At 41.1% G+C, this 21,249-nt stretch overlaps 2 protein-coding genes across 12 annotated transcripts in view; one reads left to right on the top strand and one right to left on the bottom strand.

Moving 5' to 3' along the window:
- Positions 1 to 15,590, top strand: part of LOC129392951 (embryonic stem cell-related gene protein-like) — a 44,407-nt gene extending 28,817 nt beyond the window's left edge. For 2 of the 3 annotated variants that reach the window (XR_008625478.1, XR_008625479.1), the window contains one exon: positions 6,724 to 15,590. The gene's annotated coding sequence lies outside the window, so the exon portion shown is untranslated. Of the gene's footprint in view, positions 1 to 6,719 lie in introns of all 3 variants that reach the window. The other variant, XR_008625480.1, reaches the window with a different exon arrangement.
- The window catches only part of KCNIP1 (potassium voltage-gated channel interacting protein 1), a 383,763-nt gene continuing 364,398 nt past the window's right edge, over positions 1,885 to 21,249 (bottom strand). For 5 of the 9 annotated variants that reach the window (XM_034960934.3, XM_034960933.3, XM_034960938.3 and 2 more), the window contains 7 exons: positions 19,533 to 19,657; positions 18,022 to 18,091; positions 16,508 to 16,653; positions 15,597 to 15,704; positions 5,597 to 5,701; positions 4,604 to 4,666; positions 1,885 to 2,749 (listed from right to left, as the gene is read on the bottom strand). In XM_034960934.3, coding sequence (XP_034816825.1) covers positions 2,702 to 2,749; positions 4,604 to 4,666; positions 5,597 to 5,701; positions 15,597 to 15,704; positions 16,508 to 16,653; positions 18,022 to 18,091; positions 19,533 to 19,657 — 665 coding nt within the window. In that variant the 3' untranslated portion in view covers positions 1,885 to 2,701. The remainder of the gene's footprint in view (positions 2,750 to 4,603; positions 4,667 to 5,596; positions 5,702 to 15,596; positions 15,705 to 16,507; positions 16,654 to 18,021; positions 18,092 to 19,532; positions 19,658 to 21,249) is intronic. The other 4 variants (XM_003810923.4, XM_034960936.3, XM_003810922.4 and 1 more) reach the window with 1 other exon arrangement.

The following is a 21,249-nucleotide window of genomic DNA, read 5'->3' as shown; positions in this document are numbered from 1 at the left end:
CTGCTTGCTTTTTTTTTTTTTTTCATCTCTCTGCCTTGCCTTATGTGATCTCTGGCTTATTAACCCTCTGATTATTACATAAACTCTCAGAATTCCTAAATAGTTACCGGCATGTCTTAGGGCTATGTGCGCTCTCATTCATGTCTAGTGAGGGAGAACATCTTTGTCTCATCATTCCCAGCACAAGTTTGGAGATTCATGCTGTTTGAACAAGCGTGGGTCTCAAGCCTATCCCTGAATTGATCCTTGTGGCCAGGGGGATGGCTCAGACCATGCACTTCATTCGCAGCTCTAGATGTGTCAGTTCTCCACCTTAGCCCTGTGTGCTCAGTACACCCACCTGGGTGGCCTCTAAAGAATTCTGATGCCCAGGTCCCACCTTCAGGGATGTTCCTTCAATTGGTCTGCTGTGGCATCCAGATGTTCACATTTTTCAAAGTTCCCAGGTGATTCTGATGTGCAGCCAGGGCAGGGAACACTGGCCTAGACATCATACAGCCTCAAGATGCAGGTTAGGACCCCATATGGGAAGAGTCTCTAGGACAGATCCTCTCTTGGGCCTAAGTAGATGCTTTGCTGGGGACCAGCCACATGCCCAGAAGCCTTAGGGAACCACATGGCTACATGCAGGAAGCCCAGAGGAACAGGTCTGAACTATCCAACAAATTCTCATCATCACACTTGCAATTTCCAACCATAAGAGGCAGCAGCCAATGGCCATCTGAGTGGGATGTGTCATGAATGCAGGAGATGTTTTGGTGGCCTGCCCCTGCCGGTGACTGTGGCTGCCTAAGATATTCCCCTTCTCTGCATCTGTTTCTCCATCTGTTACACAGACTCAAAGAACACCGATGCCTCTCTGAACTGACTTCAGATGAACGAGATTAGTGGGAAGTATCCTCATCCTTGGGGTGAGGCAGAATCCCCTTGTAGGAAGGGTCTATGATAGAGCGAGAAGAGTTTAGCCTCCCTATGGAGTCCCTATCAGCTGTGCTACCTTACGCAGGTCCCCCTTACCTCTCTGAGCTTCAGCAACCTCATCAGTACAACCAGGACTCTACCATCTGGAATGCTCCACATGAGCATGAAATAAGATAATGTATATAAAGCCCCTAGTGCAGCACCTGGCACAAAATAGGGTTTCAGTAAATTGTTTTCCTTCCAAGAATGCTACTGTTAGCTTTTAGTCTTTCAAATGTGATGTCAAATGGGGAAACCAAGACCCACAGTGTTCAACATGAGTAATCATTTGCTGGTTATAGACTGAAGCCGCTTGATGGTCATCTAGACCCTAAAATCTCTCAGCAGGAGACCCCATCATCCTCTTTATCTCTGCACTCCCACTAACACCACAGGGGCTCCAGGCTTTCCATATCAGAGGGTCTTAGAAGTGGCAATCTTGTTGGAAGCAAAGTGTTGTGAAGGGTCTTGTCTCGAAGTTGCATTTGCATTTGGTCACGGTATTTGCATTTGGATTGGATGTTTGCTGGGGAAGGCTTGGGGGCTGGGGAGGATGAAGTCATTGCCTGGCACAGGCCTGGCACAACGTAAGTACAGTTGACCCTCCAACAACATGAGTTTAAACTTCTTGGGTCCACTTACATGCAGATTGTTTTCAACCAAAAGTGATAGAAAAAGCAGTATTTATAGGATGTGAAACCTGCATATATGGAGGCCAAATTTTCTGAAAACACGAGTCCCTCAGGGCTGGCTGTGGGACTTGAGTATCTGCAGATTTTGGTATGGGGAGTCCTGGGACTGATCCTTCACACATATAGAGGGACAACTGCACTAATAATTGGGTGTCAAATGAATGGACTAGCCTTCCCTTTTCACAGCTTACCTCTCTTACCTAACGGAGTCATGAAGAAGTGATTGACAGTGTAAGAAATAGTTCTGTTTATTGGTTAGAACATGGTATAAAATTACAGCAATTTGCAGGCATTCTGGACTTCTTGGGAGGGACATGCAGCGCTGGGCTCAAGCAGGGGATGTGGTGGAGATATGGACCACTGGGCAATGGCTCACTTCCTGGACATATTAAAGGACTTGCACTACCAGCACAAATGCCAGTGTGAGAGAATTATTGGTCCTCGTTTCTGGAAACAAATGACATGGGCAGTTTGGGTCATCAGACAATGCCATGCTTAATAATTCAGTCCTATCCCACATATGTTAGGTGCTGGCTCTCCCAATCTGGTCATGACAGATCCTAATTGTTCTGGATAACTCTCATTCTTCCCACCAAAGGAAGAGAAACAGGCACATTGGTTTGGGAGGCCATCAGAGATGGTGTGCATCTGGCTCAGGTCCTCTTGCTTCCAGATTCACCAAGGTCTGCCTGACTTGGAGGCAGTGGGCTGGGGGCACGTAAGCAGCATATTTTGTGCACTACTGTTTAAGCTCAAGCAGAGGGACCTTCCATAGGGCAGCAGTGTGAGGAGATGAGCATGCTTCCAAAACAAACTCAAATTTCATCTTGTCTCTCTCAAGAAGAAGAAAGAGGAAGAGTTGGCAATCAGAGACTGAGCCACATGATGCTGGGTTCCATAGAAAGTCTTCAGCAGAGAATTCTTCCAAAGTGTAAAAGGTGTTTCTGTCCCAAGAGTTGGTGTGTAAAATCAGAACAAGGGCAGATCAGGGTGTTAAGGTGGTTGTTTAGTACAATGTCTCTGAGAGCTGAATGGCTGAGTGTCACCAGTTACATGACATTTTGAAACAGCTGGAGAGACCTCATGATGTTGTCATCCTGGGAAAAAAGGAGGGCAAGAGGGTTAGAATTCTGAGTCTCCTCCCTGAGAGCTCTGTAACTCTGGTGAGCAAATGTCAAGCATGGGTTTCCTATATGGAGAAAACTCTACAAGGGTATGAAAAACAAGAAGTAAGGGTGGGGACCTAGAAAGTGATCAGTTCAAAGTAAGAAGCACCACCTGTAGCCTTAAAGAGGAATTCAGAAGAAACAAATCATCTAGTAAAATAGTGAGTTGCTTCTTTTAAGAAGCTCTGAACAATTACATCCACTGAAATGATTATATATTTTCTCTTTTTTTATTCTATTAATGTGATTAATTACACTGACTAATTATTGAATGTTAAACCAACCTTGCATTCCTGGAATACTGCTTTAGATCCTACAAATTTTGATAAGTCATATTTTTATTCAAGATATTTTCTTTTCTGAACCATGAATTAGAAGTGTATTGCTTAATACCCAACATTTGAGGATTTTTCTACATTTAATACTATACCTCAGAGAAGAAATAATAGAAAAATGTAAAATACAGAACATGCAATAGAGACATACAGTAAGAAAACCCCCCAAAGCACTCTCTTTCAAAAAAATCAATAAAGTAGATAAATGCTTATTAAGACTGCTTTTCAAATTATCAATATCAGAAATGAAAAGGTTAATGTCAGTATAGGCTTATTTGGCTCATTATTCTGGCAGCTGGAAAGCTCAGCTGGGCATCTGCATCTGGTGAGGGTTTCAGGCTGCTTCCACTCACAGTGGAAGGTGAAGGGAAGCTGGGTGTGCAGAGATCCCATGGTGGGAGAGGAATCAAGGTTGGAGGTGGGGAAGGTGCCAGGCTGTTTTACAACCAGCTCTCAAGGGAATTAACAGTGAGAGCTCACCCCCAAGGGGGTCAGTGTTCATTCCATTCTAGTTGTTAAATATCTTGGATATCACCCTGCACATAGGACATCTACATAACAGGGTGGCTGTGATGTTTATGTATGTGCTTGGAACTTGATGGGGGCTCAGTATGTGCTAGTAACTTCTCCCCTGCTTTCTTACATTTGCTATTCTTCTTGTCTGGAGCTCAGAGTAACTGTGAACATTTCTAAAATAATGTGGGGGTACAAATGGATTTCTCAAAAGTAGATGAAGCAATTATTTCCAGTTCAGTCTCTGGTGGACTCTGGGGCTGGTCTATTGGTTAGACTTAATGAAAGTTGTGTTCCCAGGATCAGCATCACCAGTGTGACTGGGGAGAATGTGAGAAAAGTAACATCTCAGGCCCTACCCCAGACCTATGGAATTAGAGTCTGCATTTTAACAAGATCATCAAGGATATTGTTTCACACATTAAAGTGTTAGAAGCATTGGTCCAGGACATTTGTGTTAAAGTGACCCAGATCTACAGTCTCTGGGATTGAGGCCTGGAAATATACATTTTCAGAATCATTCCAGGCAATTTTTATGCACACTGTGGTTTGAGAATCACACAATTGTAGGTTTTCCCCCCCGCCCCAGCTGCTTCCTTGTAGTCTGGGAAATGGGTCATCAAGCCAGAGGCAGGCTAAAAAATAATGGTGTTGCCCTCTCGGGAAGTCTATTTTCACAGAGACCCCCTCTGAGTTTTCACATGCCCCCAGACCCCTACTTAGGCTCTCTGTTCAGTCTTGTGCTTAGCCAAGACCAACTGCAGGTCAGGTTGAGGAGTGGAACTGTGGACTTCACAGTTGTTGCTAGTGTTGTTGGCTCTGATGGGAGGGGTTGCAGGTATGTGCAGGTTTCTCATCACCTTCCTTCTGCAGGTCCCCAGGCCCCAGGTTTCCTTTCCCAGATGTAGAGTTATTGTGCCCTGAGATCTCTCCTTACCTCCTGACATGATTCAAGAAATTCATCTAAAGTTACGATGCCATCTTTATTTTTGTCCATTTTCTGAAAGACATAACAGAAAGCACTTTACAGAATCTGGTGATCTCCATTCCAAAGCTTACTCCCCTGCTTTCTTGCTGGAGCTCAGAGTAATGAGCTGGAGCTCATTTCACTCATTTCATTAACCAACTTTGCCCTGAGAATGAGAGTTGTCTTTCACTGGCCAGACAACTCCAATTAGGTCCTGATTACAACACTTTGAGCCCCATGAGCTTCCTTAAATCAAAAGACTTGCTCTGGACACTCATCACCTCACTGCTGGCTTATTCTGCTTCTTCTGTAGACTCCCTGCTACCCTGTCCATCTGGCAGAACACAGGGCACAAGAGGTTCTGATTCTGGCCTGTTACTTGCTGTACAAACTTGCACGAGGCCAGAGAGGACTCTCTTTTCCCATCTGCAAAGTGGGAGGTTGAACTAGAGTGAGCTCTGATATTCTCTGATACTCCACCGCTAGATTAATTTTTTCCTAAAATGCCCCAATGATTATTCCACTCCCTTAGTCAAGGATCAGCACTAGGTGCCCATCCTGTACCAGAGCAAAGCCAAACTCTTCCATTTAAAGGTCTCATAATCTGGCCCTATCCTAGTTTCCAATCTTATTTCCCCTTACTTCCCAGACACAAATGCTTAACACCTCCACAGTTGTAATTAATGAAGTCTTTCGTGTTTACCCTGATCCCCGAATTTTTATGGATTTAGAGTTCATACTATACCACTAGCGTTTAATAATATACTTTCTTGTTCTCTTCTGTCATGTACACTTGCAGCTTAAGGAGATCATCTGTTTCTTGAGGACAATGTATCTTATAATTCTTTTCTGTTACCAACCATGCTTAGTACAGGGTTGGACACAAATCACTTGCTCAGATGCTCGTGGGTTGACTTGATCTGGGCTGGACTTACAGCTCATGTGCAGGGTGTGTGCACTTACCTGGAAGAAGACGTCCACGTGCTGCCTTGGAGTGTCCTCTTTGAGCACAGGATATGTGTATTTCCCCATCATGTCATAGATGGCTTTGACAATGTCCATCATCTCCTGGAGCAGGGACATAAAAGCACACAGTGTGGAAACCATGAGGTCAAGCTCTTCCTAGGTGACAGAGTTTGGGGCTCCTTGTGCCCCTTGGCAATGAAAGTGATTAAAAGGTGAGGTCCTTCTTTAGCAGGTGATAGGGAGTTAGAAGCAAGCAGAAGGGGCTATATTGTGGGAGCCCTTCTTAGAGAGGAGATGGTAGACAATTCCTAAATCCCTCAGAAGCTCATGGGTAGGTTACCTTGTTATGGGCATTGTCTTCAGTGGGGGGTGATTTGTGGGATCCCCATTCACAGGCTTGAGGCAAATAAAATACTATTCTGAATTTTTAAAAAGTTAATGTTCTAGCCTAGAGATTTAAAAATCCCCATAGGTTCTGCCACTGTTTTCAGTTAAGAAAAGTGAACCAACCGCCAAGATTATCCACAGGGCACATGAGGCCAATAGTTCCACAGACTGAGGCCCTTATTAAAAAGATCAGTTCTCAAGTCCACTCCAAACCTATTGAATCAGAGCATCTTAGGACTCGGTCCTGGGAGTTTCCGTGTTTATCAAGGTACTTTGGGAACCATTATTCTGACCATTCTGGCCCAACTCAGAATGGGGGTAAAAGAGCATTTGGGATGTTTGACCTGGTTTCTACAGAGACCCAGGGGACAGTCTCATTCCATGTGCTTATTTTATTTTATTTTTTGTTTAATTTTTGCATATTATGAATAATTTTGGACTTACAGAAAATTTACAAAATTAATACAGAGAGTTCATGCATACCTTTCACCCAGTCTTCTCTAATGTTAACAACTTGCATAACCAGAGCACAATGACCAAACCCAGGAAATTAACATGGCTTCACTATTATTAACTAAACTACAGGGCTTATTCAAATTTTATCAGCTTTTCAACTAATATTTTTTTCCCTTCAATGATTCTACATTGCATTTATTTGTTTTGTCTCCTTAGTCTCTTCTAATCTGTGTGAGTTTCTCATTCTTTTTTTCTTTTCTTTTTTTTTTTTTTTGAGACAGGTTCTTGCTCTGTCACCCAGGCTGGAGTGCAGTGGCACAATCCCCGTCACTGCAGCCTCGACCTCCCGGGTTCAAGCGATCCTCCCGCCTCAGCCTCTCAAGTAGCTGGGACTACAGGCAAGTGCCACCACATCTGGCTAATTTTTTGTAGAGATGGGGTTTTGCCATGTTGCCCAGGCTGGTCTCAAACTCTTGGACTCAAGTGATCTTCCTGCCTCTGCCTCCCAAAGTGCTGGGATTATAGGCATGAGCCACCATGCCCAGCCTGAGTTTCTTTGTTTCCTTGTCTTTCAGGACCTCACACTTTTGATATGAGTACAGGTCAGTTGTTTTGTAGAATGTCTCTCAATTTGAGTTAATCCCTGGTTTAGTTATGATTAGATTGAAGTTATGCATTTTTGGCAAGAATACCACAGAAGTGATGTTATAACCTTCTCAGTGCGTCATATCAGGGAGTTACATAGTGTTGAGATGTCTTATTACTGATAATGTTAACCTTGATCACTTGATTAAGGTGGTGTCTGTCAAGTTTCCTTACTGATTTAGTATCTTTCAGTGGATCTTGCCTGCAAAAATTATTACTGTAGTGTTTGCCTGATGGTAATTTTGTATTTCCTTTATTCCTTCTATACTTATTAATTACAATTCTTCTGTAAGGAAGAGCTACCTTCTCTCCTGCATTTATTTATGTATTCAGTTGTTTATTTACATTAGCATGGACTCGTGGGCATTTACCATATTTTACAGGTTATAATCCAGTACTTAATAATTTTTAATTTTGCTCAAATTGCTCTCATTCTGACTATTGGGAACTCCTTCAGGTTGACTCCTGCATTTTTTTTTTTTAAGCACTTTTATACCTTCTAGCATAATAAATTACTCCAGGCTTATCTTGTATTTTCTCTTTCCCAATCTTAGAATCAACTATTCTTCAAGAAGACTGGTTCTGTTTATCGAAGAATGGTGTTTAGAAATCAAAGTCTAGGTGCTAATATGCTCACTGCTACAGGGATGTCATTGCTCTGAGGTGCCCTCAACAGATAGAATGAGGAAATAGATGTCTCTATCCATGTGTTTATTTTTAAATGTGTGCTTTACAAGCCCTTCACATCTACATGGCCACTGATGCTTTTCCTGTCTGATTTTTTTTTTAATCACAGAAAGAGCAATTTTGTTGCTCTCTCAGGATTTTCATAGCCTACAACTTGGATGAGGTTATCTCCAAATGATTGCCAGGGGAAGATCCTGCTATCTTTTCTAAGAAGCTACTTATCCACACTTTCTTTTTCTTTTAAGGGGTACTTTATTAACTCTGCCCTCCAGAGAGTTCTGATGGATTAATGGGGACAATTCTGCCTAGTTTGCAAATTACAAAAAGGGAGTAGGCACTAGTAAGTTTATTCAGTGATGGAATAATGAGTGAACTAAAGTTGAAGACCAAATAAATCCTATTTCTGTATTTTTTTCTTTATATGTTTTGCAAGGTAGTATTTGAATATTTTAGAGTATCATATATTTGCATGTGTATATAAGCATTTAGTTGTTTATAAAATTGAGATATCATACATACCACTTTATCAATTTAAAATGTAATACATTTAAAAATTTAATATATTGTACTAATGTTTATTTTACATTACTCTTTCATGATTTTAAGTGGCCACTGGCTATTCCATTATATGTATTTACTGTAATTCATTTTACAAATCTGCTATTAGTGGATATCATGGTTATCACATTCTGGGGCACTATTACCTGAAGACTCTTCTTGCTTTTAAGTCTTTGTGTCTATTCTTTATTTCCTTAGGACATATACCAAGGTGTGGTTTTATAAGGAGAATTGGATGCATAACTTTCAATGCTTTTGATACATATTCCTCAAATACCTTTTAGAAAGTTTATTATCAGAACACTCTCAGCAACTATGTATGAAAAACCACTTTCCACCAACCTTCAACAAAGACTTTACAAAACCTTTGCAATTTAATAGATTAGTGATAATTCATTGTTTTTAAAGATATACATTACTTTTTTAGTGAGGTCTCTAATATATGTATTGACTATTTTTATTTATTTTCCCATGAACTATTTTTTCATCTGCTTTGCTCATTGTGTTCATCTATTTCTGACTGGATTGCGAGAGCTCTTTATATATTCGTGTAGATTTATTAAATTGTTAAAATATCTTAATAGATTTTTAATTTATTTAAAGGTATTTTTATGCATCTACCATGTCCTAGATATTGTGTCAAAGAAATACAAAGATAAGCACGATGAATATGACTCTTGCCTTTGTTAAGATGAATGTCTACTGAGGAATATCAATCCTTTCTGTCATCATAAATTGCAGATTTTTAAAAACAAGTTTGTCACTTACTTTTCAACTTTGTTTATGGTATTTTTTGATATGCAGAATTTAAAAATATTTACAGTGTAAAGCCATCAATAATTTAAAATATTGTTTCTAACTTTGATTTTATGCTTATTCCATTCTTTGATCAGATATTCACATATGATTTTTAGTTATTTTTTAGTTAAAAAGCAACTGTACATATCTATAGTGATTTTGGGTTTATGGTACCGAGTAAGAATATTTACTTACTTATTGCCAAAATAGTTAACCAGTTTTCCAAGAATCATTTAATGATTCATTACCTCTCTATTCAATATGCTCCCTTTGTTATGAACCAAGATGGTATTTGTACCTGGGATTTCTATTTTGTTCCATTGATCTACCTGTTCCTTCTCTGATATTATAATATTTTAATAGTTTCAGCTTTATAATATATTTCAGTATCTGGTAGAACAAATCCCACCATTTTTCTTCTTTTTGAAAATTATCTTTGCTGTTCTCATCTGATTAATCTTCCAATGTAACTTTATAACAACTGTGCCAAATTTCCTCCCCAAATAACACTTTCATTTTGATTCAAAATAAAATAAATTTAATTAGAGAAGAATCGCTGTCATTATAATATTGCTATCTTTATAATATACATCCTTTCAGAAGATGGTATGTTTCTCTACTTATCAAAATTTTCTTTCTCTTCATCTAAATTATGGATATTTAAAAATGCCCATGTGCTTTAAATTTTATTGTGATCACAATGAGAATATTTGTATTACAATTTTCTAGCTAGTCACAACTGATATATTGGCTACACAATTTCTTTTTGCACATGTATTTTATTACCAGTCACTTTGCCAGCCTTTTAAAAGTTCTAGTTGTTTTAAGTTGATTTTCTTGCTGTCTTTTTTCTCAGATAGAAAATCATGTCATTAACAAGGAATGTTGTAATTTTTCCTATTTAGATCGCATTTCTTTTTCTGTTTCACTGTGTTTGAAGAGCTTTCAGGAAATGTTAAACAGTGGTGATGTCTGACAGCGTGCAGACATCATCTTTTCTTGCCTCATCTTTTCTTCATCATCTTTTCTTGCCTCATCTTTTCTTCAGTGAGAATCTCCACGTGTTACCATAAAGTATGAAGCTGTGTACCAGGCTGGGGTATTTTCTATTATGCTGAAGAAGTATTTTATTCCTAATTAATTGAATCTTGAAAATTATTATGAATAAATGGTAAATTATATCAAATGTGATTTTAGCATCAAATGGTTTGATCTTTTGATATATTAATGTGATAAATTATTTAATAGGCTTTCTCTGCTACTGGGCTATTCCTGCATTCCTGGAATAAACCTTATGTTAGTCATGTGCATTTCTTTATTTTATTTTATTGCTTTTTTGAGGAAGGGTCTTGTTCTGTTGCCCAGGCTGGAGTGCGGTGCAGTGATTATGGCTCAGGGCAGTCTTGAACTCCTGGGCTCAAGCTATCCTCCTGCCTCAGCCTCTGGAGTAGCTGGGAGCACAGGCACGTGCCACTACACCCAGGTAATTTTTAAATTTTTGTTTTGAAGAGACAGGCTCTCCCTGTGTTGACCAGGCTGGTCTCGAACTCCTGGGCTCAACCCATCCTCCTGCCTCAGTCTCCCAAAGTGTTGGGATTACAGGTATGAGCCTTTAAACAGAGCACTGGGATTAATTTCCTATTATCTCATTTAGGATTTGTAATCTATATTTGGGATGATATTGAGTTCTTATTTTCTCTTACCTGCTTTATTTCACAGGATTTTTTTTCCTTCAACACATTTTTTGAGTGTCTTCTATTGGTTAGGCACTTCCCCCTTACACCAAGTTTTTCAACAAATAAATCAAATTTATTGGAGCATAATTTACTTATAACAAATTCACCCATTTTAAGTGTACTGTTTGATGAATGTTGACAAATGTATCCACCCATGTAACCTCCACCACACTCAAGATATAGAACATTTTCACAACCAAAAGACATCCCTTCACACTTCTTCGCAGTGAGTGCCTCTCAACCTCTGACACCAGGCAACCACAGATCTAATTTCTGTTACTAGAGATTAGTTTGTATTTTCTAAAATCTCATGTAAATGGAGTAAAACAGTGTAAACTCATTTGCGTCTGGCTTCATTTACTCAGCATGAGGTTTATGAGCTTCATACACATTGCTGCATGCAACTATAACATTCCTTTTTACTGCTGAGTAATATTCCATTGGATGAACAGACTACGATGTATTTACCCACTGTCCTGTTGACAGACATTTGGGTCATTTAAGTTTTGAGATTACTATGAATAAAGCTGCTATGAACATCTTTGTACAAGTCTTTATGGAATTACATATTTTTCTTTTGGGGGGTAAATACCCAGGAGTGGGACTTCTTTTCTTCTTTTTTTTTCTTTTTTTGAGACAGGGTCTTGCTCTGTCACCCAGGCTGGAGTGCAGTGGTGCAATCTCAGCTCACTACAACCTCCACTCCCCAGGGTTAAGCAATTCTCCCACCTCAGCCTCCCTAGTAGCTGGGACCACAGGTGCTTACCACCACGTCTGGCTTTTTTTTTTTTTTTTGTATTTTTAGTAGAGACAGTGTCTTGCCATGTTGCCCAGTCTGGTCTTGAACACCTGAGCTCAAGTGATCCGCCTGCCTCAGCCTCCCAAAGTACTGGGATTATAGGCGTGAGCCACCATGCCTGACTGGAATGGGATTTCTGGGTTGTATGTTAAGTGCGTGCTGAGCTTTATCAAAGATGCCAAAATGTTTCCTAATGTGTTTGTACCATTTACATTTCTGCCAGCTATCTATGAGAGTTTCTATTGCTCCACATCTTTGCCAATGCTTGGTATTATCAGTCTTTTTAATTGTGGCCATTCTGTGCAATTGTATTTCATTATAGTTACAATTTGCATTTCTTTGAAGACCAGTGATATGGAGCAACCTTTCATGGGCTTACTGGCCATTCACATATCTTCTTTTCTTAAGTATCTCATCAAATCTTTTGCCTATTTTATATGAAGTTGTTTATCTTTGTATTAAATTATAAATGTCCCTTATATATTTTGGATGCCAGTCTTTATATTGGTTTGGTATCCTGGTATCTTTATATATCTGGTATATAATTTGCAAACATTTTTTCCAAGTCCATGGCTTGCATTTCCATTTTCTTAAAGGAGTCTTCTAAAGCACAAAAGTTTTAACTTTGATAAAGTCAAATTTATCTACTTTAAAAAATGATTCCTTATCCTTTCCTACTCCAAAGTTGTAAGAATGTTTCTCCTATGTATTCCTTAAGAAAACAGCTTTTGTTTTAATATTTAAGTCTATAATCCATTCCAAGTTGATGTTTATGTTTGGCATGAGGTTAAGGTTAAGGTCCATTTTTGTTTCCAAATGGATATACAGCTGTTACAAAACTGTTTGTTGAAAACACGGTTCTTTCCCCTTTGATCTTTTTGGCATCTGTTGCATTGACATATGGGTGGGTCTATCTCTATTTTTAGAAAATATTTATTTTTTATTTTTAGTTTTTGTGGGCACGTAGTAGGTGTATATATTTATGGGGTACATGACAAGTTTTGATACAGGCATACAATGTGTAATAACCACATCATGAAAAATGGGTATCCATCCCTTCAAGCATTTATCCTTTGTGTTACAAACAAACCAATTACACTTTTTTAGTTAAAATGTTCAATTAAATTATTGACTACAGTCACCTTGTTGTGCTATCAAATACCAGGCCTTATTCATTCATTCTATTTTTTTTGTACCCATTGACTACCCTAACTTCCCCCACAGCCCCCCTACTATCCTTCCCAGCCTCTGGTAACCGTCCTTCTGCCCTCTATCTTCGTATTGTTTTGATTTTTAGATCCAACAAATAAGAGAGAACATGGGATGTTTGTCTTTCTGTGCCTGGTTCATTTCACTTAATGTAATGACCTCCAGTTCCATCTACTTTGTAGATGATTAAATCTCATTCTATTTTATGGCGGAAGTACTCCATTGTGTATAAGTATCAGATTTTCTTTATCCATTCATCTGTTGATGGACACTTAGGTTGCTTCCAAATCTTGGCTATTATGAACAGATCTGCAACAAACATGGGAGTGCAGATATCTCTTTGATATACTGGTTTCCTTTATATGGGGTATATACCCAGCAGTGGGATTGTTGGATCATATGGTAGCTCTACTTTTAGTTTTTTTGACTCTCTGTTTTGATCCATTGATCTATATGTCTATCCTTATGCCAATTCCCTACCATCTTGACTACTGCACCTTTTCATTAAGTCTTGAAGTAAAGTAGGTTTAGTCCTTCAACTTTGTTCTTTTTCAGTTGTTTTGGTTATTTTAGGTTTTTTGCATTCCCATATCAACTGCTACAAAATACCATGCTGGGATTTTGATTGAGATTACACTAAATCTATAAATCAAATTTGGAGAATCCACATCTTAACTATATTGGGCCTTCCAACCCATGAGCATGATTTATCTCTGTGTTTATTTAGTTCTTTACTTTATTTCAGCAATATTTTATAGTTTTCAGTGTATGAGTCTTGCACCTATTTTGTTGAATTTTTCTCAAAGTATTTTGTGCTTTTTGATGCTATTTTTCTTAATTTAATTTTCTGGTTGCTTGTTGGATTATAAATGATTTTTGTAAATAGAACTCATGTCTTCACTTTATTAAATTCACTTATTATTTTTAGCAGTTTATTTGTAGACTCTTTGGGTTTTCTACTAATACAATTATACCATGTACAAATAAAGACAGTGTTAATTCTTCCTTTCCAGTCTATATCCCTTTGGTTTCTTTAAATATAGTGAATTATATTGATTGATTTTTGAATGTTAAACCAACCTTGCATTCCTAGAATAAAACTCACGTAGTTGTATTGTATCATCCTTTTTATATATTGCTGAATTCAATTTGCTAATATTTAGTGAAAGCTTTTTTATCTGTGCTCATGAGGGAGACTGTTTTGTAGTTGTTTCCTTTCATAAGACCTTTTTTTCTTTGGTTTGGGTATCAGGGTACTATTGGACTTATAAAACAAGCTGGGAAATGTTCCATCCTCCTCTATTTTCTAAAATTTTTTTGTAGGATTGATATTAGAATTCACCAGTCCACCATCTGGGCCTATAATTTTATTTGGGAATGGTTTTTAACTGTGAATATAATTTCTCTAAATAATACAGAGCTAGTCAGATTTTCTGATTCTTTTTAAGTCTGTTTTTGCCTTTTGTGTCTTTCAAAAAACATGTTCATCTAACAGCTTCCCAGGGGAATATGGATGGGCCCCTTACCCTAGCCCTCCACCATCTGACTCTGCTGACCTGTCAGCCTCATCCTGCACTAGTCTTCAGCTTCATACCTTCATCGGCAGCCATCTGAAGCTTTTCTGTTTTTGAAACACATGAAGCTCTATCTTGCCTCAAAGCCTCTCTAGAGGCTGTTCCTTCTGCCTGGAACACTTTTCCTGGCTTTTTGTATAACTGGTTCCAGTATGACGACACCTCCTTGGAGAGGCCTTTGCTAACCTTCCCTGCCAAAATATCTTCTACCTGCTGATTCCTTTTTGGCCTGTTTATTGTCCATCTCTCTATGCTGCTCCAGGGTGGGGCCTAGTCTGATTGTTCACCTCTTTACCTCCAGCACCTAGAACACCTAATAAGCCTTCAAATCTGTTTTAATTAAAAACATGACTAAATGAATGAGGAATGAAAGTTGGATAAACTCTCTGAGCTTACAGAGAGAAGCTTGCAGGGTTGAGGTGAAGATTGGTGCTGATATCTATACCTCCAGGCACCGTGCCTGGCACACAGGAGCTCAGCAAGTGGAGTGTTACAGGATGCCAATTTCCAGCTTCCACTGAGATACCAGGATACAGTGGATACCAAAGTGAGTTTTGAGATAGACCTGAGGGTATTTCACTGGCTAGAGACATGTCTTCTGAGGTTCTAAAAGTGCGAAGCAGTGAAGATTCAGAAATTATTTGTGATAATTTCTGTAAAGACAGCCGTACCTTCCATTACCCCCTTGGAGGTTGTATTAATAGGCAAAATAGTTTAAGGCCAATATGACCCAATTGTAGGTTCCTCTTCCTTAAAAATCTTTCTTTTCTATTCTAGGTGCTGCCTACAATTCCACCATTTCAACTTTTAGCTTTAACTTGTGGCTCCTAACCTTCCCAAATGCAGGTTCCCTAGGGAAGAGTAACTCTTCACACTGAAACAAGTCATTTTTATCCACTGTGTAATATCTACTGAATCTAGGTGACCCAGTGAGAATGAATCTGTTTAATCCTTTCTGGGTGCTTGGGAACAGGGCAGGGTAGGGCAGTGAGGGAGGCCTTCTTTATTTTGCCAGGGACCAGCTCTGTTAGCCCCAAAGCAGAACCTGCCTCATTCAGACAGTGCTATCCTCATGCCTGGGGCTGTTTTCTGTTGGGTTAGTTACCTTCACTGGAGCCCTCTCACACCCCTGGCCCCAGCTCACTTACCTCTTTGTTTATGTATCCGTCCTTGTTGATGTCATACAAATTAAATGTCCACCTTAGTTTCTCGTGGACAGTTCCTCTCAATAAAATCGACAGAGCGGTTACAAAGTCCTGAGAAGGGGAAAAGGCAGAGTGACATTAACCATCAAGCCATCAGACAGGGTGAAGCTGTGTCTTTGGGTCAGACTGTGATGCTCTCACAGAATGGTGCCTCCTGCGTCCTCTTGTCTGCCTGGAGGATGTGGCTATGCTCTGTGAAGAGCTCCTGCCTTCGGGTCCCTACCCTGCCCCATTTTTTTTTTTTGCAAGGTGCCCCCTTGAGGAAGAATGGAGCTCTGAGAGACACAGATCAACACAGCCAGCTCTGTTTTTGCCTTATCCATGGCTGCAGTGGTCTGTCTATCATCCCAGTGGCTGTATGGTCTAGTGGCTGAGGACGTGGACTGTAGGAACAGTCTGTATTGAGGGTCATTCTGCCTACATTCAAATCCATCCTTATCATTTATGTGCTCTTTGACCTTGGGAAAATTACTCTATCTCTCTTTGCCTTACTCTCCTCTTCTGTAAAAAGGTAATCAATAATAAAACCCTACCCTATAGGGTTATTGTGGGAATTAGAGTAAATGAATTAATACATACAAAGCCCTAAGTACAGGGGCTGCCACTGGGAAGCAGTGTGCCCGGAAGCTCATACACTGTTGTTATTAGTCCCCTGAGTCCCTGAGTTCCTGCAGGCCAGGGAAAGTTGCTGCTGCTTTTCCCCATCTTTAGGAAATGCTTACAAATGGATAAACGTGTCTTTGGTCTGACTGAGAGCTTTTGATGGTCCAGCCCTTCCCCCAATGCCTTGAGATTTAGAGGGGGAGGTGATGCAGAACCAGAGGACCCCTAGAGTGGACCCCAGATGAGCGTACCTCGAACTTCACGGAGCCTGTCTGAGTGGTGTCGAAGGCATTGAAGAGGTAATGGGCATACGTGCTGGCATCTACAAGGCAGAAAAGGAGGGCAGGTGATGGGGGCAGGAATTCCACACAGGGAGAACCTTCCAAACAAGGCAGGGCTTCGACAAGAAAGAGAGGAGAGTGATGCTAGGGTGATGGAAAGGAGAAAATTATGGAGTGGGGCCCATTGACTCAACTCTTTGGGTTTGGGTGTGAAGTTAGATCTAGCAAAAAGTGAGATGAGCCCTTGCCCCTCCCTCTAGCCATCATGAGAAAACCATTCTCCTGCCTGTCTATGCATGGAGTCGTTGGTGTATGAATAACACAGTGACTGCATGACAATGTTCTTCTGAACGGCCATGCAATGCCTGGGATGAGCACTCACTCCAGAGTAGAGAGACCTGAACTTGGATGCCGCTGTACTACATAAGCTATGTGACTGTGGGCATCAAGCACGACCTCTCTGAGCTTCCCTTTCCTACCTCTCTACAATGGGATGTAGCAAGACCTATCTCTTGAAATTTTTTAAAAAGTATTTTAAACTACAGCTGTGCCTGGCATACAGTGAGAACTCAATAAACAGTGGCTCAGTGGAACTCAGCAAACTGAAATTCTGGGGCCTGCATGGGACAAAACTGCCTCCCCCACCTGATCTGGGTAGGGGCCCCACACACCAAGGAAGGCATCTGTCTGCTGCCAAAAAGGCCCATGAGAAACAGGGCCCAAGAAGTGTTTGGAATGCTTGGATTTGCATTTTGTCAGGATCCAGGGAAGGTGTCTTGCAGGAGACAGCTCTTGGAGACAGGATGCAAAGTGGCATGTGACACATGGAGGCCACAGGAGGAGTCACCGATGTGGTCCCAGGCCCATGGGGACACAGCTGGTTCCCACAGGAGTCGGGCAGGGCAACAGAGCAGCTGTTGTGGGCCTGGAACACTTGTAAACTGGCTTCATAAGCACAACTTTATGTTTCCTGCCTCTTTTTCGATTAGTTTATTTTTATAGTCTTCGGTATTTACTGAAGTTCTTTTACAAAATTCCAGCTTGTCTCAGCTATTTTAAGGAAAAGATTCAAAAGTGCCCTGCACAATGGTGGCGCCAGCATGGCAAAACCTGTTTCAGACCCTTATGGAATCTAATCCTGGTTTGCTACTCACCAGCTGTGCAATCTTGAGTACGTTGCTTATCTTCCCCGAAACTCAGTTACCCCGTCTGGGATTATAATACCTGCTTTCTAGAGCTGTTCTGAGACGTTGTGATATTGCATTATCAGCCTTTCTTCCCCTTCCAGGGTGGGTTCATTTTCAGAGTTCTTTCCTGCTAAAGCTTTGGAGACTCCCACCTCTCACGATGAGGGAGGTGTCCTGCCCTGAGTTTGTCCCTTCCTCGAGAAGGAAGCAAATGGCAAGGAAGAGAGGACTTGGAGGAAGGGAAGGCTGCTCACCAGAGAGGGAGCTGGGCAAGATAGATTTCAAGGTCAGACTCACCTCCGTGAGGGAAAAACTGAGCATAGATCTGCTTGAATGTGTCTTCGTTGACCACACCACTGGGGCACTCCTGTGGGAAGGGGAGAGAGTCAGCGGGAGGCATTTGAGGGCCAGCACTAGGAGAAGACTGGGCCCAGCCTTGGTGTCTGGGGTTCCTCATGATCCCCAGGGGCAGGGACCTGTGCATTTCCACTTCTCCCAAGTAGTCCCATCTCAGGACTGGCGCTGCTTTGCAAAATGATGAGACATTGTCAGAGAATGGGCACTGTGAGGTGGAGAGATTTGGGGCTTTAAGATCAGAAAAACCTGGGTTTAAATCCTGGCTCAGCCAATACTAAGCTTTGTGACTTTGGCCAAGCCAGTCTCTGATCCTCAATATCCTTACCTGTAAAATGGGGGTAACAATAACTTCCCCAAGGGTATCTTATGAACCTATGTTAGGTGGTATTGAGTCCATGGTAGATGCCAAGCAGTGTAGATTTCTTCTCTTTTCTGGATGCTGTTGCCTCTGAGCCCAGTGCCTGCCTGGAAAACTTTCCCACAGGATCCTTCTCCAACTCGGCTGCCCACTGCTAATGCTGCCATCGAAGGAAAGAAGCCCTAATGGTAGGAAACTGGGCACTTGGCATGTACAGTCAAGGCTAGTGTGGAAGGAAGAGGCATCCCAGCACCTGTCAGATAACTCCCAGGAGGGGCTGGAATCCCTGTGGGTCAGCAGTTTGGAGAACATTGAGGCTGTGGTCAGTTTGGAACTGACCCAGCTCAGCTCTACCTACAGACTACACCTGGAGGGAGGGTGACCAGGTGCACGTCGCTGTAGCCCACCCAACTCCACACCACTCCAGGATTTGGGAATAAGATTGCACTCTGAGAGTTAAACTTAAAAAATAAATTACTATCCAGGATTGTATCTGAGAGCTCTCAAACTGGCCCGAGACTGCAGGAACATATTAATGTATTTAAAGTAACAACTAAACAAGGAACTCCCGTCCTCTGACTCCACTTTTGATTGTAACCTGGCTTCCATGTGGCTTCCAAGGAGAGCGGGTCCCAGCGAAGGGAGAGGAGTGTCTGTTTCCACTGTCAGTTCCATTTCCCATGGTAAATTAATACACCGACATTCGGCTTACACATCAGTCTCGGTGAGCCTGGTTAGCATAAGTCAGCAGGGCCAAATCCCATTATTGTGGGGGCACCACCAGGTTGGAAGGTATGACTATGTTAAGGGCTAAGGCTTGACCCTGGGCCGGGGTGAATTCCTTGAGGATGTGCCACCCTGTGAAGTTTCTAGGCAGTTGGCCGTTTACTGTCTCCTGAGGTTGCTCTATCCTCGCCTGGAGCCTTCCTTTCTAGCCAGGTGATCTCCCTCTCATGCCCCCTTTATAGAGCTGGCCTTCCTTGTACAGCCTCACATATGGGAAACGTCTTATGAGCTCCCTTGGCATTGGGGAGAGTGTAGCCTCACGTGGGAACCCCCACCCCCCGGCCTTCAGAGCGTGCATGGGTCTTACATTTTTGAAGCCTCGATAAAGGACCTGCAGCTCCCTCTTGGTGAAGTTGGTCTGGGCCTCGAGCTGCTCCAGTCCCTCGGGCCGATGGCAAACCATGGTCATCTCCAGTTCATCTTCAATCTTATCTGGAACCAGAGGAGATGGCATTGGAATGGTTGAGCTTGGGAGTCATTCTTGTTAGGTAACAATCTGGGTTGTCAAAAGAGTGGTGTCATGACCTGGGATCTAGGACTGTGGGCTGGGGTCACACTGCCAATGGCCTTCCTATCTTGAACCCCACTTCCCTGCCCTGTCAGCCTCTGTGTCAAACACCACACAGGGAGGGGGCTTCAGCGTTGGAGAGAAACATGTTCCCAGTGGAGGCAAAGGCAGAAGTGCTCAAAATAAATCCATATGAAAACATTTTCCTTGCTTTAAAAATAACTTCTTTGCATATTCAAATTGTTTCCCATGGAACCTTCTGAATATTCCAGAGACATAGGCAAGTAAGCAGAATGATAAACACCTCTAGACAGCAAAGGGAAACAAAATTATTTAAAGAAACAGTAAATTCTCACCATTGGGGCCAACTAGGAATGGATAGCATGATTTAGCAGAAAGTTCAAATTACGGCATGTTAAGTATTACTGATAAAAATCTGAATGTATTTACAGCGTATTGTTTTGTAATGTCTACTAGATAGCCTTAAATACTAGCAAAATATCTTAAATGGGAGCTACTTTGTACAAACCATTTGAAAGGCTCTAAAAACAGTTGTTGTAAGTAGTAGTTTAAGTATGCCTCCCTTATGGACTATAATGTAATATAAGATTGCATTAGTTATTTAGAAAGTGTGTCAATTAAAGCAAGGAATCTGCCCATCTTCCACTGAAGGATCACAAGGTCCAAGTCCGTGGAATTTTCAATGTTTTACCATCACAGAGGGGTAGGTGAGTGATTTCCTTTGGGCCCTGCCAGAATGTGTTCTATAAACTTACACCAATCAAGAATCAATTGCCATCTAACCTTCTCTGCCTGTTGTTGTCATGCAGATATTACCAAATCCGTCTATTGAACAACTGTAAATCTGGGCTGGCAAGAATAGTGATGAGACGGGTGGCTGCTGGGAATATGCACAGACCATGTCTCATCCTGTGGCAACCCACAGCAAGCACAGGCTGAGTTGCCACATCAGGTGAGCAGGTGTATTAAATTTTGTGCATTTCTCTCATCAGTGTTGGTCTCATTGCACCAGATTTTCCCTGAAATTGTCACTTTCCCTTTTGAGACTTTGATCCCAATACAAAAGGAATCCACCAAATTAAGTTTATATCTTGTACATATCCCCAAAGGTGATGGATGTTCGTGTGAGGCTCCCGTAACTTGGTAACAATTCCTAATTGCCATCTTTCTCATGTGCTGGGCAATACATATCACCTTATCCTGCTGGGACTAAGGCAGACGATTTGTTATAAATTAGATACTGTTTATGCCACAGAGACAAGTGGCCAATTTCCCCAGAATTCATAATTCTTACAGAGCCTTTAATTATTGTTGTGTTTGTAGCTAACAAGATAAGTAGCAATTATCTAAACGCTGAAGCATTTCTACGTAAATGAAAGGGCTTATTCTCAAAAAGAAAGAAAGAAAGAAAAGGAGAAAAATTCACATAAGTCTAATTCAGAATGCTTATATACATATTCATATTTTACATCTATTTTAACCCATTTTAACAGAG

This window comes from Pan paniscus, chromosome 4 (genome assembly GCF_029289425.2).
Source record: "Pan paniscus chromosome 4, NHGRI_mPanPan1-v2.0_pri, whole genome shotgun sequence".
Classification (NCBI taxonomy): Eukaryota; Metazoa; Chordata; class Mammalia; order Primates; family Hominidae; genus Pan; species Pan paniscus.
This window is presented reverse-complemented; position numbering and strand designations above follow the sequence as displayed.